At 32.1% G+C, this 15744-nt stretch overlaps 2 protein-coding genes across 2 annotated transcripts; both read left to right on the top strand.

The window, feature by feature from the left end:
- Positions 1-3131: 3131 nt before the first annotated feature.
- Positions 3132-5712, top strand: LOC123906785 (UDP-glycosyltransferase 74B1). The gene is made up of 2 exons (XM_045956782.1): positions 3132-3817; positions 4827-5712. The coding sequence occupies exons 1-2, from the start codon at positions 3167-3169 to the stop codon at positions 5580-5582; spliced, it is 1407 nt and encodes a 468-aa protein (XP_045812738.1). The 5' UTR covers positions 3132-3166; the 3' UTR covers positions 5583-5712.
- A 2067-nt stretch (positions 5713-7779) lies between these two features.
- Positions 7780-14995, top strand: LOC123906784 (DNA polymerase lambda). The gene is made up of 14 exons (XM_045956781.1): positions 7780-7978; positions 8099-8236; positions 9487-9837; positions 10120-10198; positions 10291-10421; positions 11304-11366; positions 11618-11797; positions 11896-11949; positions 12368-12456; positions 12967-13057; positions 13330-13410; positions 13857-13924; positions 14527-14611; positions 14686-14995. The coding sequence occupies exons 1-14, from the start codon at positions 7877-7879 to the stop codon at positions 14782-14784; spliced, it is 1611 nt and encodes a 536-aa protein (XP_045812737.1). The 5' UTR covers positions 7780-7876; the 3' UTR covers positions 14785-14995.
- Positions 14996-15744: the final 749 nt, after the last annotated feature.

The raw sequence follows: 15744 nt of genomic DNA, 5'->3' as shown, positions 1-15744 counted from the left end.
TGTTCCTATCAACTAAGCTGAGGTCACGAGAGACTACAATAATTTAATTTAGGCTTAATTAGTAAAATGGTCCCTTAAAGACATTTTTGGTTTCACATTGGTCCCTTAAAGAAAAAAAGGACCAAATAGGTCCCTTAAAGAAAAAAAGGTCTGAATTGGTCCCTTAAAGATATCTCCGTTAATCAGTTTGGTCCCTTAAAGACATCTCCGTTAATCAGTTTGGTCCTCAAAAAAATGGACGAAAATGACCAAACTGATTAACGAAAATGTCTTTAAGGGACCTATTCGGACTTTTTTTTCTTTAAGAGACCTATTCGGACCTTTTTTTCTCTAAGGGACCTATGTGAAACCAAAAATATCTTTAAGGGACTATTTTATTAATTAAGCATTTAATTTAACATGTGTCTTGAGATGCTTATAAAAGAAAAAACACGTGTCATGAAATATTTAAGACAGTACAATAATTTTTCTTAAAAAAGCTGCAAAATAAAACGGAACGCCTGAAAAGGACAATTATCAATCGGTCATGAATCCATGCATGATGACCACATCACATGGCCGAAACATGACTGTTACATAATTATGACGTCACTAATATGCCGTCACCTATTACTTCGTCACCTATTACTTCATTGCGTATCTCTATCAAATTTTTCAATCATTTTTTGTTTCCGTTTCCTTAAACGACACCTAAAATTTAGATAAACTTAATTTGACAATTTATTTTCATAATTGGCAATTTGAGCACGTAAACATCCTTCATACTGTACTATACAACTCTTACGGTGTGTTTGGTTTGGTTTGAGAGGGAAAGAAATGGAGTGAAAAGGAAATTACAGAAATTAATAAATGAAGTTTGACTATTTTTGTCTAAGTTTACTCATTAATTTTTATAATTTTCTTTCATCTCTCTTTATTAATTTTCTTCAAACTAAACACACTATTAATCTATGCATTACAGGAAACAAATCACCATAAAGATTATATTAAACTAGCGGGCCAGACAGAGTCTATGTTCAAAAAAATATATATGTCATATGTTATGGTTAGTTTGTTAATAGAAGATTTTTGTTTCAACTAAAAAAAATTAAGGATATTGTTGATATTATGAAAAGTCCACATCAAAACTCATGTATTCTCTTTATTATGAAAAACAATAATGCATATAGGTGAACAATTCGATACATATATTATGAATTTGAATTCCTACTACCATTGGCACCGCAAATCATTGGTGCCTAAGTTGTATGAGTAAAAAAAAAATAAAAAAAATCAGTCTTTATGAATTTGAATTTTGGGTCATGTTGATAAATATTCCTCATGTATTTATCTTAAATTCTAAGGTAGTTTATAACCAAATGAAAGTATAGATTTGAAGAAACTTTTAACGTCGATATATCTTTCATATGAGAGAGTTACTCATAATTTTCTTTTATTTTTTTTTAAAAAAAATTCAATTTCGAAAAATATCAATATTATCTTAATTTATATTAAAATTCATTTCCAATATTACTGTTATATGTTTTAAACTTGAAAAAGAATTGTATTTTTTTACTATAGAAAAAGAATTATATTGTTGTGCACAAATTTGTACATAAATCGTTCAACTAAGATTAAATGATATTTTTAGTGTTTTCTTTTGAGCCAGATATGACTACTTTCACAAGAAATTTAGTAGTGTTGTCTTCTCATAATTGAATCATGATTGATCCAATGCTCTTCAATTTAGTGGTTTTCAAGTTTGTTTTTTTAAGATTAAAGACGGTTTCAAAATTATTTGGTTGATGACAATTTGAATGATTTGGAAAGTTAAAAATGATTGTGTTTTTAATTAGAAAGTTGTTGAAGTAGATTTCGTGATTGATAAAATCAAAATTCATACTTGATGGTGGTTTGAGGTGAAATTCAAAATCTTTGACCGATATCGAACCCATTATTGTGTTTGGAGGCTACTCGATGGATGTCTCTTGCTTTGTATTAACCTTTATTCTGGCATATGAATTGTGCACACCGTGTGTCAATTTAATATGTCTTTTTTATTAATATATTCATCTTGGTTGCTTTAAAAAAATATGATCGATGCAATAATTTTTAGTAGTAAGGGAGACTTGAAATAACTTTTATTTTATGAGACTTTTTGTCTATACATGGAGTCTTTTTATTTAATAAAAAATAATTTTTTGATAGAGACCTAAAGTTAGGGCTTTGGTAACCTTTCGTTTTGACCAACCATGAGTAGAAAGTTTAAATATATATTTTTTGTTTTATTTAATTAGAGTATAAATTTAGATTTTTTTTTTAATGTGCAAATTTGAAAATACAAATGTCCAAAAAAAGTTAGTAGTTATGTTAGGAGTTTATTATCGAGTATTTTAAAATGTTTAATATGATACTTAAATAATGAGATTTTCACATCTATTGAAATAATCTTTTGAGTTAAACTCTCATCATGTATTTAAGTCCTAACAGCAGTTACTTTTCATAGTTTTAATTAAGATGTTTGGATTAAAATAAGATTGTATGATAATGATAACTTTAGCCATATTATTTTCACGTACAAGTGTTGAGAGGACATTAATTGATGAGTTGCTAAAGCAAAAACAAGCACGCAATGAGACAATTAGAATCGATTTTGAAGTCGACTACTTTTTATTTGCCTGGCCTGTACTCTTTTAGGCAACAATATCAATACCACATGCAATCATTATAACAATAAATAAATAAATAAATCCCACATGCAATAATGCAATACGCTAAGGATGAGATTGGGTCTAATTAAAATGAGATTGCACAATATATTACAGATTAAATGTATTATTTTTTTTAATGAATCTAATAGTTACTTTTTTTTGTTATAACCATCTGGTTCCTATGAAAAATGGACCCTAATAGTTAAGAATTCGGCTGCAAGATAAATAAAGTTTGGCAAATAATTTTTTCACGGGAGAATAAATAATTACTTTTTTGTTTATTTTTAAAAATCAAAAAGAGTATATAAATATATTTATACCTAATGTAAACATTTAATTAATATTCGTATAAACTTTTAATATAACAGTTTGACTAAACTCATTATTTTATTAGACTATGACCTGTATAAATAGGACACTTGAGAACAACTCATTACACAAACACAAGAAAGAAAAACAGAGAGAAAAACACAAACATGGGTGTGCAGAGCATTCACAACAACAATGTTCATGTCTTAGTAATCCCATATCCAGCACAAGGACACATAAGTCCACTAATCCAATTCGCTAAGCGATTAGTTTCAAAAGGCATTAAAACAACATTTGCAACAACCCATTACACAGTTAAATCTATAACAGCACCAAACATCTCAGTCGAACCGATCTCAGATGGGTTCGACGAATCAGGCTTTTCACAAGCCAATGATGTTGAACTTTTTCTCACTTCATTTAAATCAAATGGTTCGAAAACAGTCTCAAATCTCATTCATAAATACCAAAAAACTTCAACACCAATCACTTGCATTGTGTATGATTCTTTTCTACCTTGGGCACTTGATGTTGCTAAAAAACATGAGATTTATGGTGCTGCTTTTTTCACTAATTCAGCTGCTGTTTGTAACATTTTTTGTCGTATACATCATGGTTTGATTGAAATTCCTGTTAAGGTTGATGATTTGCCTTTGATTGTTCCTGGTATTCCTCCATTGAATTGTAGAGATCTTCCAAGTTTTATAAGATTTCCAGAAAGTTACCCTGCTTATATGGCTATGAAATTGAGTCAATTCTCTAATTTGAATCTTGCTGATTGGATGTTTGTTAATACCTTTCAAGCTTTAGAAGGAGAGGTACAAATTCTTATCATTTTTTTATGTTTATTTTATCCAGAAAATCATTATTTATTTCTTTTCTTAAATACTCATAATTACCATCCTTCGTCAGCATTTGACTATTTTTTAAATACTCATTCGTCAGAATTTGACTATTTCATACTCCCTTTAGTTCTTGTTATAAGAGAAGTTTGATTTTTTAGATTTATTGTAAAACTAATGTATTTAGACCGTAATATTGTCCAGATACAATAGTTTTATAATGAATCTAAAAAAGAGAAAGATGAATTTTATACTAATACTCCTATATCCTTATTATGAATTGGTATACTCTTAATTACAAGTAAAAGTGAGTCAAAAGAAATTCATTTATTTAATTTTTTGGACTGAATATATTAATTTTCTTTAACTAATTTTTATTTAGAGGGTAAATTTTTTTAAAAATTAATATGCTAAAATAATAACAATCCAAGAGATAAAGATAATTAAATAATCACTAAAGATTAATATAGAACTTTTAGCAGATGAAATCCTTGCATATATGACCAAATGTCAATGACAATTCGAGATCCACATTTCGAGATTCAACTTTTAAAAAAAGATACATTTACATATGTTCGCACAAAAAATTAACTATATGTAATCTTTGAAAAAAATAACCTTAATTAACCGAACCGTCATGAGTCCCTTAATCGACCTATAGTATCCGTTAATATCTTTACCTCATGATTTGATTTGAGATCTTTGTCTATACAATTAAAATCACATCAATCATTGTACCAACAAAAATAAATCACATCAATCGTAGTGGGGTAAAGTTTTTGTTATTTTAAGAATTGTGTCCCCTGTAATTTATAACCTTGCTAACAAATGTTACCATTATATAAAAAAAATATTGGGTAGAAGTAAAAATGAAATATAATTATATTCTAATTTCCCTCTTTCTCTAGATTTTTTTTCCCCTAATTCATTATGAGTTTATATGGATGATGAATTGATGATTAACAAAATCCTTTTTGTATTGAAGGTTATGAAAGGACTAACTGAGCTATTTCCAGCTAAGTTAATTGGTCCAATGGTTCCTTCTGCTTACTTAGATGGAAGAATCAAAGGAGACAAAGGTTATGGAGCAAATTTATGGAAGCCATTAAGTGAAGATTGCATCAATTGGTTAGAAACAAAACCATCTAAATCAGTTGCATATATTTCCTTTGGAAGCATGGTTTCTTTAACACAAGAACAAATAGAAGAAATAGCTTTTGGATTAAAAGAAAGTGAAGTAAATTTCTTATGGGTTTTAAGAGAATCAGAACAAGGAAAATTACCAAAAGGGTACAAAGATTTAATAAAAGAAAAGGGTATAATAGTAACATGGTGTAACCAACTTGAATTATTGGCACATGATGCTGTTGGATGTTTTGTGACACATTGTGGTTGGAATTCGACACTGGAGAGTTTAAGTCTCGGTGTTCCGGTTGTTTGTTTGCCACAATGGGCTGATCAATTGCCTGATGCAAAATTTTTGGAAGAGATTTGGGAAGTAGGCGTGAGGCCAAAAGAGGATGAAAATGGTGTTGTGAAGAGGGAAGAATTTGTGTTGAGTTTGAAGACTGTGATGGAAGGTGAAAGAAGTGAAGTTATTAGAAAGAATGCTAATGAATGGAAGAAATTGGCTAGGGATGCTGTTAGTGAAGGTGGTAGTTCTGATAAGAATATTGATGATTTTGTTGATCAATTGATGAACAATAATAAGAATGGACATTTGATTAGTGGAGAAAAGTGATTTATTTAGAGTGATTTAGGAAAAAAGTTGAAGAAATGTGCATGTAGAAGTTGGATTTGGATTTTAGTTGTTATTTTTGTGAGTGTTAATTATTTAAAATAAAATAAAAATGTACTAGTATTCAAATTAATCATGGATTAATTGTTTTTCTTTAATTATCAAAATTTATGTGAATGTATGGCATCATTTGTCCCTTTGAATCTTGTTAGATATGGTAGAATATTGGTTTTACGACGAATATTGGAGAACTCCTTAAGCAAATCTCATGTGTTCTTTATTTGCCTATTCTTAATTAATTGTTCATTGTTGTTCTTAGAAATGAGTATTGGACCTAACTCATCCTTACAAAACCGGCTTGTAAGGTGAGGATTGCCTCCAGTATATAAATACTTAGTCAGACCATCTCTCAACTGATGTGGAACTCTTAACCGTTGTAGTTCAATTGGAATTTCGATTGATACTTAGGTTGTGCGATTTCACTATTTTGAAGAAAACCTTTGAATATCACACACCAAGTGTTCCATAAAAATTCACTATTGAACTTGTGCTTTTTTACACCAAATTGTGCTTTTTTACACCAAATTGAAAACTTAGTTATTCAGAGTTTTTCATCGAAAAACATGTTAACCAAGTTCAATTGATTAACAAGGCATTAATTCTACGTTTAAATTCTTTTCTCAAAGGAATTTGAATAACATTGACATAATTATTTATCTTTATCGCAAATCTATTTTTCGGTTTAACGCGCATATAATCCGCTTCCGATAGCATTTGAGATTGGGGTGTAGTTGATTCGGGAAATGCTTCCATTGCCAAATATTTTTAAAACATCGAAGTTAATACTCACGACCTATTCAACCCTCTACATCGTGTGTCATACGTCTAACATAGGTAAGTTGTTTAATGATCATATTGTCCTTCACTCATTATACTTATTTTCATTTTACTATGGTGTTTATTCGTTCTGTGTTATTGTATGGTGTTGTTGTATCATGTCTTGTTTTACAGGTATTTTGTGTACGTTGATGTTGCAAGCGCTCTCGTATTGTAACTGATTTTCTATGTTCTGGCCACTTGTTCGAGCAAAAAACAAACAAGAAACTCATAAATATGACAATCAAACAAAAAATCAACACATCCAAAGCAAAAATTTAAACTAAATCAAAGAGAAACTACATCAACATTATTTGGTGCTTTATGTTTATGTATGATTAATTAGGATGAAATATCAAATTATATTTTCTAATTTATCCTTTGCAATTAGACAAAGTAACTTAATTTGATAGTTTTGTTGTCCGGTTATATGAATCCAATTGAATAAAACTTTTAGTCCATATGTAAGTGTGTCACTTGGTTCATATAGTTTTACATTGGTAAAACATGATATTTGTTTAATAGTCCTCATTTTAATGATACACATGCATATTTAAAATTTTGCATCGAATGAATTTTTCTGATTTTAAGTGTGAAATTTCCAAACTAATTAAGGGGTGAAAACTATAAGGTATGGAAAGAATTACAAAAAAATATTGTGCAATTACAAAGAAGAAATATTTGATTAATTCGTAAATCATATTAATTATGCTATTCGGAAAGACAAACCATCTTCTATTACTTAAATTAGCCTTTCAGATGATGTTGATTGTTACGAAAATGAGATTGATCTAATTGTCTCAGTATGAAGTTCATAAAGGCCAACAACATCCTTGCTAGTATCCATACTTGTTTTGATTAACATGATAATGTCCGAGCATTATTTTAGATCATTGCTGAACAATTTAAAATATCTCATAAGCCACTTGCTAGTAACCTAATTATGTAAATTTATTTTTAAATCATATGAGATTTGGTCCAAGTGGTCCAATTTAAAATATTCGATTCAACAATGAATTGATCTAAGTGGTGAGGGTCTTGGTCCCCTTAAACAAGTGGTCGGAGGTTCGATTCCCGACTCATGTATACAGAGAAAATTCGGTTGGGAGAAAAGAATCCAACTTGTGTGCCTCACATTCTCCTACGGAGATTAATGATCGTTAACGACGGTGAAAATACATGGAATAGCATATAGGGCAGTGAATATATATGGAATAGTATACGGAACCGTAGATAAGTTTGGTCCAATTATAATAATAATAATAATAATAATAATAATAATAATAATTTATCTACGTGTCCACACGTGTCACGAAACTTGCAGCCAGACTCACATACATCATCCATGGCTTCTCTTAGAAGGAAAAAGCAACGACGAATGAGTAAATAAATGAAGTGAAGAAACAAAAGCGCTAATCAAAATGTCGCCAAAGACAAAAAAGGAACAATCTGATCCTCATGGAATGTTTTCTGGAATGTTTGTCTTCTTTGTCGCAAAAGGAGTTCAAGCTCGTCGATTACAGGTTCACACTAAAAACCTTTTTTTTTTTATACTCAAAAGTCAAAACCCATTTTCTATTATCTATTTTCAATTCCAAAGTTTCTATCTTTTTTCAAATTTGTTTCATTTTTTGCTGTGTAAGATTTGGAAGCAGAGGATGGTGCAAATGGGTGCTGTTATAGAGGAGCGGTTTTCAAAACGTGTTACTCATGTTTTGGCTGTGGATTCACTTACTATTCTGCAGGAATTTGATAGCCATCGTTTGTCACGTTTTAAAGGGGTTTGATTTTTTAACTTCTAACTTTCTGTAATTTGTTAGTGGTTGAGTTTACTATTGTTTTAATCAGTTTTCAATTCAAATTCTGCTATGCTACATTGCTATAGCACCGCCTCTATAGCCACCATTCGACGACACTTTGTACTAAATAGGGTATCCTCGAGCAATATTGAGTTCAAGTTCCACTGTGTTATAGTATTATGGCATCACTATTTGACAACACTGGTTTTAATATAATGTTTTCTTGAACCCCACAAGGGGTTGAGCTGGTGGTGAATGCTTAGACCTTGGAATGTGCTTCTCTCAAGGTCTCAGGTTTGTATCCTCCTGGTGTCACCATCTATGTTGGGTCAGTCCATACAAAGCAAAAGTCTGGCTTTAAATGGCCTCCCCACTAGTGGATGGTGACATTGGTGTCCCTTGGATTAGTCGGTCCTTGGACCGGATATCCGAGTCTAAACAAAATATATAATGTTTTCTTAAGGACCAATTTGATGAGGTGTTTGTCTAACGCATCTCGGTGTCTGTCCCTGGTGCATGTGGTTACATTCAATCACTTCTATTTTCTTGTGTTAGTACTGATATTCATGTGTCATTATCAGGCGTCTGTGTTAGTACTTCATAGGTTGAGTTTTCTACTGTTTTGATGTGGTGAGAAAAACATGCTAACTGGACTGAGTAAACACTTATTTTGTCCCTTAAAAAATGAATTGGTCCTCCAATTAATGTAGTACTTTCATGAGGATCAATTTGAAGTGCCTAAATCTTTTGAGGACCAAGGTGATGCAATTTTTAATAAAGGGCCAATTTGAGGATTTGGATTACTAGCCGTCACAATACCACACATTCCCCGCAGTAATCAAGTCGGAACCATTGGATGAAGATTAAATGGTTCATAGTTTAGGTTCGAATCAACTTTGAATTTAAACCGCCTCAATCTGAGGGTCCCAATTATCTGACTGCAGTTAGTGTATGGCATTTTGACTACAGGAATCCATTCCTAATTTGGTGCTGTGTTGTGTATATCTTTAAAGCATCAAAATTGACATATATATTATTAGTATTTGAATGGCTTAGTCATGTTTTGAGCTGCTTCTTTTAGGACTTTTATATTTTATTCATTGACTTGTGTTAATTTCTTTTGGTTAACTTTAACAACCACCTTTGAAGTGCAGACTGTGAGTTTCTATTTTTATTTTCAGAATGTGCTTTTGCATGTTTTCATTTTTCTTGATTAATGATGGTTTTTGCAGCGAGTTCTCCTTTATCAATGGCTGGAGGACAGCTTGAAATCAGGGGAGAAACTATCTGAGGATCTGTATGTACTGAAGTTGGATTCTCAAGGTAAAGGTATCAATGAACCTGAGAAGTTTTTGGATCCTAAGCCAACTGACAGGAGCATTTCTTGCGAACCTCATCAATTACAGAATAAGAAGATCAAATCATCTTCCGAGGATACAGAAATTGTAAACCTAGGAAGTAATGAAGATAGAAGAGAAAATGGGCCACTTTCATCAACAAGCACGGCAAGCAGTCCTGGTGAAGTTGAGAGTTTAAATTATGCTGATAAAAGACCGCAACACCTTGATGCTGAAAATGAAGCTGTAAGATATATATATCCCTACAGTTGAAGATTAGTTGCTTTAAATTTTTTTCATGCAAAACTTTCCTCTGCCTTCTCTGAATAGAATAAACTTTTGACAAATATATCCATACTTTTCTTTATATCTAGTTCTGTATAATTGTGTTTAGTTATAGATCGAAGAGAAATCAATCAAAATGTCTTTGAAGCTCATACATGATACATTTATGATATTTATTTTTAATGTCATACTCTAATTTTTATGCCTTGTTGAAACTCGTCTATCATGGTGAACAAACTACAGTCATCCTTGCCGTACTGCCCACCTGATCAAAACAAGAAAATTACCGAAATATTTGGGAAACTTGTGAACATATATAGAGGTATAAGGCTCATTTGACTCCTACAGATTTCTGTACTTCTTATTTTTCGGCTATTCTAAAGCTCTTACTTATTGTGCTAATGCTGTTGAAAGCGATGGGGGAGGACCGGAGATCCTTTAGCTATCACAAGGCTATTTCAGTGATTGAGAAGTTGCCATTTAAAATTGAAAGCGCGGACCAGATAGAAAACCTCCCGTCAATTGGAAAATCAATGAAGGACCATGTAAGTGAAGTCTATGACTAGACATTTTTTCTTAACTTAGCGGCCGCTGTCTTCTGACACTGCTTATCTACTGGAAGTTTGAATGACAAAATTTATGTTTAGTTTCTAAATAGTTGTTAATAGATTTATTGTTCTTCTCTCCTGTTAGATCTCCCTCAGCCAAAATGTCAGCTATCTCTAGCGGAATAATATCGTTTAGCTGTCCTATGGTCCTCGTTGTCTGGTAGAAACATGGGTAATTAGGGGATCCCTAAGTCTCACATCGAAGAGTATGGGATGCTCGGTGGAGTACTTAAGAGTCTTGAATATGACAACTATTTTTTAGGGCGGGGTTCCCTAAGTGCTTGGTTGTGTCACTTGTGTGTCAAATGGTACCAAACCTAGTTGCATGCGTTTCACAAAGGGCTACCTACAGACGGGCTTGCCAGAAAAAGGGCGAATGAAGTATTCTAGAGTGCAGCCACCTAGAAATTATCTTGGGCACAATGCTATAATAGGTAGAGACTTATCTCTGTCATTTATTATTATGGGGTGCCTAAGTCCCACCTGGGCAATTAGTTTTTAAGGGAGCGTTTCTTAAGTGCTTATAACTGTCATTTATTATTATGGAATAAGGGCGGTGAGCCATCTAAAGGATAATTGAGTACTAGTCTATTAATTTTTATGCGAGCTAATATTCAGGCATGCTGCTTATTCACTTTCCTTTATCAGCTTATAAAAATTGATTTTATAGAAAAATCAATTGTTAATACAAAAATCTGAACTTCGTCCACAATAAGACGAACTTGGTCCTAAATAAGACATTTGTGCCTTTTCCTATGTAATTATTGAGCAATTTGTTTTGGTCAGATAATAGACAAACAAACTTTTTACTGTCTTCAGATTCAGGAGATAATCACTACTGGGAAGTTATCGAAATTGGAACACTTTGAAACTGATGAAAAGGTATGAAGTACTTAATCTTTTTCTTAAACACTTTTGCATCATATTTATTAAATTTTATGCACATGTACAGAAGCACACATTTGTAAAACAGTGTTTGATAACTTACTGTCCTACAGATTGAATTTTATTGGTTAGTTGGTCGATTATGTTATAGGAAATAGTGTATATTCCAAAAAATGGTAACACTCTATTTTTGACATTTCAATTGCAATCTTGTTGCCTTATCCTTCTTCAATCTCATTCAACTATAGGTGCAAACAATATCCTTATTTGGAGAAGTATGGGGTATAGGTCCAGCCACAGCGTTGAAATTGTATGACAAAGGACATCGTACACTAGATGATCTTAGGAATGATGATTCACTTACGAATGCACAGAAGTTAGGGTTGAAATACTTTGATGATATCAGGCAACGGATTCCACGCCATGAGGTGTGTCCGGGTTGCACCTTTTACATACAATTATTTCCCCAAAAAAAGTACTTGTTTTATTTCACCAAAAATCACCGATGGTCTTTTTGATTTGACAGGTTCAAGAGATGGAACAAATTTTGCAGAAAGTTGGGGAGGATCTCTTGCCTGGGGTGAGCATGAGCACAACAAAATTTTGGCTAGACTGAGATTGATATGAGTTTTCTATTCTGTCACAAATGTTTGATAAGAATCTGTTATATGAAATCTGTCGACATTATTTGGGACACAATAATATAAAAAGTGATGATATGAATGATTTAGGTCACATTCAGAAATCTCCAATCTTCAACTTCTGTCATTTGTCTTGTTTTGAGAACTTCTCATTTTTTTCTTGCAATTTACAACGTGTTACTCTTTAGGATCCCTGGTTTCTATAACCTCCTGTATTTTAGTTCATGCTTTCACTTACAGATTGCTGATAATTCTTATATTACTCACGTACACCAGAGTCTTTTTAATTGTTGCTCCCTCAATCAGAATTGATGCATGACAATGAAAACCTGGTTACTCTTTTGTTGATTCATTCAGGTTACTATTATTTGTGGAGGATCATATAGACGTGGAAAAGCTACCTGCGGGGACATTGATATCATTATAACACATCCTGATGGAACAAGGTACTGCTTGATTTTATATCCTGTGCTTTTTGACAAATCAGCAGATAAATGTAGGTGTTTCCAAATTCCAACTGAAAGTATGCTTTTCAATCAACACATATATGTCATTTTTAATGTTTTTCTGATTAGTTTTCCTTCTGTATAGAAAATGATATTAGTTTTTGGTTCCATGCACCAAATTTTCCCTTGGTTTAACTAAATTCTTAAAAGATTCCTTTAGAAGTATTACTTAATTTTAGATACAGTTTTGCTTTGATTGATTGAATTGTTGTCTGTATTCTAACTTCTAAGCTGTTCAATGAGTTACATAAGTTGTAATTATGTAGTTTCCTTGGTTTCTTTTGTTCTTTTACATTTCCATTTGGAAAAGTATATAAACATGCAATGGCTATGACAATCCCTTTGATCATTCTGTTAGGAAAATGTGATTAACTATCATTCTGCACTTTCTTTTACTTGTGGAATATTCTTTTCTCTTGTTCAGACACTCATTTGATTTGTTCATTGCAGTCACAAAGGATTTTTGCCCAGGTTTGTAAATCGTTTAAAGGATATGAATTTCCTGAGGGAGGATTTGATTTTCAGTTCTCACAGTGAAGAGGTATTGTTGGCTTTTGCTTGTTGTCTACAAATGTATTTCTATTTGGCTGACTGAGCTTTCCTGCAAAACATAGATAGCATTTTTCCTTTGCAAGTCCTTAATTGATATCATCCAAAATACGTGTCTCCTTGGATCTAGAAGTTGCATAAATGTCGTAACTGTAAAATTTGTAGATATATGTAAATGGTTGTGTATCTATTTGTAGATCTATGTAGATCCTTGTGAGTCATACTGGTAGATGTTTCTGCAATAACCTTTCCTTGTATGCACAGGGCACTGATTCTGGTGTTGGCACATACTTTGGTTTTTGCACTTATCCTGGACGGGAGTTGCGACATCGTATTGATTTAAAGGTGAGAGACAGTATCTCTTCGTAGAATGTCTGATGAAGGCTGACGAGAGTTTAAAGATTTTTTATTTAGTTTTCCTTACTTCTGACATATTGCATTGTATATATTGTTGTACAGTTATACTTGCATTCTTTTTTATATGATACTTCTGTATATATGAAGGCTGATGGGAGTTTAAAGATTTTTTATTTAGTTTTCCTCACGTCTGACATATATAGCATTGTATATATTGTTGTGCAGTTGTACTTGCATTCTTTTTTATATGATACTTCTGAGATTATTCATACTTTTGCCTCTTTTTCGATTTCTTTCCTTTCGTAAAATGTAAAGGTGTTTCTCTATTGCTCATATTGTTCGTTGTACTTTGTTGCTTAGCCAATTTTGAACATCCAAACTTGTTAGTTATTAACATTTCAGAAGCGCATATGATGAATTTAATTTTTTGGCAGGTTTACCCAAGAGACATATATGCTTTCGGACTTGTAGCTTGGACCGGGAATGATGTATTAAATAGGAGGTATTCTTGCTTCCCTCTGCACTGAATTTTCAATTATTGTGACTGAAACGAATAGATATCTTCTCTAAAACTTGCCAATCTTGCATTTTCATCTCTCTCATTTAAAAATGGATGCTTCCATAACCATACTTTTTATTACCATCTCAGAGTTTAAAAATGGATTGAGAAATTCAATGTTTATACTCCCTCCGTCCCACAGTGAGTGACTCATGTAACAAAAATTTGTCCCGAAATACTTGTGTCATTTCAATTTTCAATATTATTTTCCCAATTCAACCCCTTATAAATGCGCATAACATTAATGTTAAGTCAATCATCATTTCAACAAATTAATCATATTTGTTGCTCTCTATACAAACTTTTCTTGGGAACACTCAATTAGGTACTAGGTGAGTAGCGTATACAAGAGGCTAGTAATTAAAATGAATTACAATAACATAAGATTATGAAGAGGCATGTAGTAAACTAGAATAAGTATCATCAGATTACTTCATTTCAGCCGCATGTGTATTAGTTTTTAATCAATGCTTTTTTGCTTTTATTGGAAATAGAAAAACAATCATAATTTTCTCAAAATTGAATTTTTCTGTTTTGGGGTGCAGGTTGAGACAACAAGCAGAATCTAAAGGATTCAGGCTTGATGATACAGGGTTATTTCCATCCACTCAGGGTTCTGGCGGCAAACGGGTAAGTTTTTTTTTTTTTTTTTTTAATTACGAAAAAATTAGAAAGATTGTATCCTGATTCACTTGATTTAGCAGGGAACAAAAGGTACTGCAAATATGAAGTTGTATACAGAAAGGGAGGTGTTTGATTTCCTGGGCGTTCCTTGGCTTGAACCACATGAAAGAAATCTCTAAATACAGAAATAGTTTAGTTAACCTTCTAGAAGTACATGGTACAACACCGTCTAGCGATGTTGGAAAGTGGTCTAGCTTAGATTTTGGTGGGCTCTGAAATCCACTGCTTTGTAAATATATATGTAGGAAGGATACTTTACAATTCTGATGTCATCTTCAAAAATAGTTCAATGATATGAATACTGTTTTTATTTTTGAGATTTATTTAAAATGTATTATCTTCAATGTTATGACTACACATTTAAGCAAAGTGATATTTAAAGATTGGAATAAAATATAAATATTGCTGATCCTATTGAGTTTATAAAGTGTTACAGATATTTACCATGTTATAGAAATTTTCATAATATATTTATATTTACTCAGAGTCTTCCGAGCCACAGTATAGGAATGTCCGAAAAGTGATTAACTCAGCTGAAAATAACATTCCTTGAAAATACATTAATAAGAACTAACATGCTCGGTTGAAAAGCTATTACAACCATGCAGAGGTAGATAGTGGATGATTGCATGACTTTGCTTGTTACCTAGAGGTTAGTTTTCTAATATACTTTTCACTTTTTCATCGTTCATTTTTGTTTGCAGCATAAGTCTTGGCTTTTAGTATAGCTCTTCACACACAATTTTTCCCTTTTTTTTTAAACGATCATATTTAAAAGGTATCAGAACAAGAGAAAATTTGTTTAACACTAGTGAAGGTTTCATATTGATTGATTTGATACAGAATGAGGAGATACAATGTATGTAAGTTAATAAACAACTTAATGTCTGAAATTTGTAACATTTTGTTGGTTGTGTAGCAGGTAAAGAAATGACATATGCTTCCGAAGGCAAGGGATGGCGAGGACTTCATGGAGAGAGGGAAGACATTGGCAAACACCAACCTTGGTTCAAGTGATACAAAAGAGCACCCTTACGAGATGCCTGAAACAGGTCAGAAGTGGTTGGTTGCGACCATTG

This window comes from Trifolium pratense, linkage group LG2, assembly GCF_020283565.1.
Source record: "Trifolium pratense cultivar HEN17-A07 linkage group LG2, ARS_RC_1.1, whole genome shotgun sequence".
Classification (NCBI taxonomy): Eukaryota; Viridiplantae; Streptophyta; class Magnoliopsida; order Fabales; family Fabaceae; genus Trifolium; species Trifolium pratense.
This window is presented reverse-complemented; position numbering and strand designations above follow the sequence as displayed.

Excerpts from the sequence above, each read along its gene's own strand:
- LOC123906785 (XM_045956782.1), top strand. The coding sequence starts at position 3,167 with ATGGGTGTGCAGAGCATTCACAACAACAATGTTCATGTCTTAGTAATC. Across the intron at positions 3,818-4,826 it reads TTCAAGCTTTAGAAGGAGAG|GTTATGAAAGGACTAACTGA; the intron begins GTACAAATTCTT and ends TTTGTATTGAAG.
- LOC123906784 (XM_045956781.1), top strand. The coding sequence starts at position 7,877 with ATGTCGCCAAAGACAAAAAAGGAACAATCTGATCCTCATGGAATGTTT. Across the intron at positions 10,422-11,303 it reads GAAAATCAATGAAGGACCAT|ATTCAGGAGATAATCACTAC; the intron begins GTAAGTGAAGTC and ends TACTGTCTTCAG. Across the intron at positions 11,367-11,617 it reads ACTTTGAAACTGATGAAAAG|GTGCAAACAATATCCTTATT; the intron begins GTATGAAGTACT and ends ATTCAACTATAG.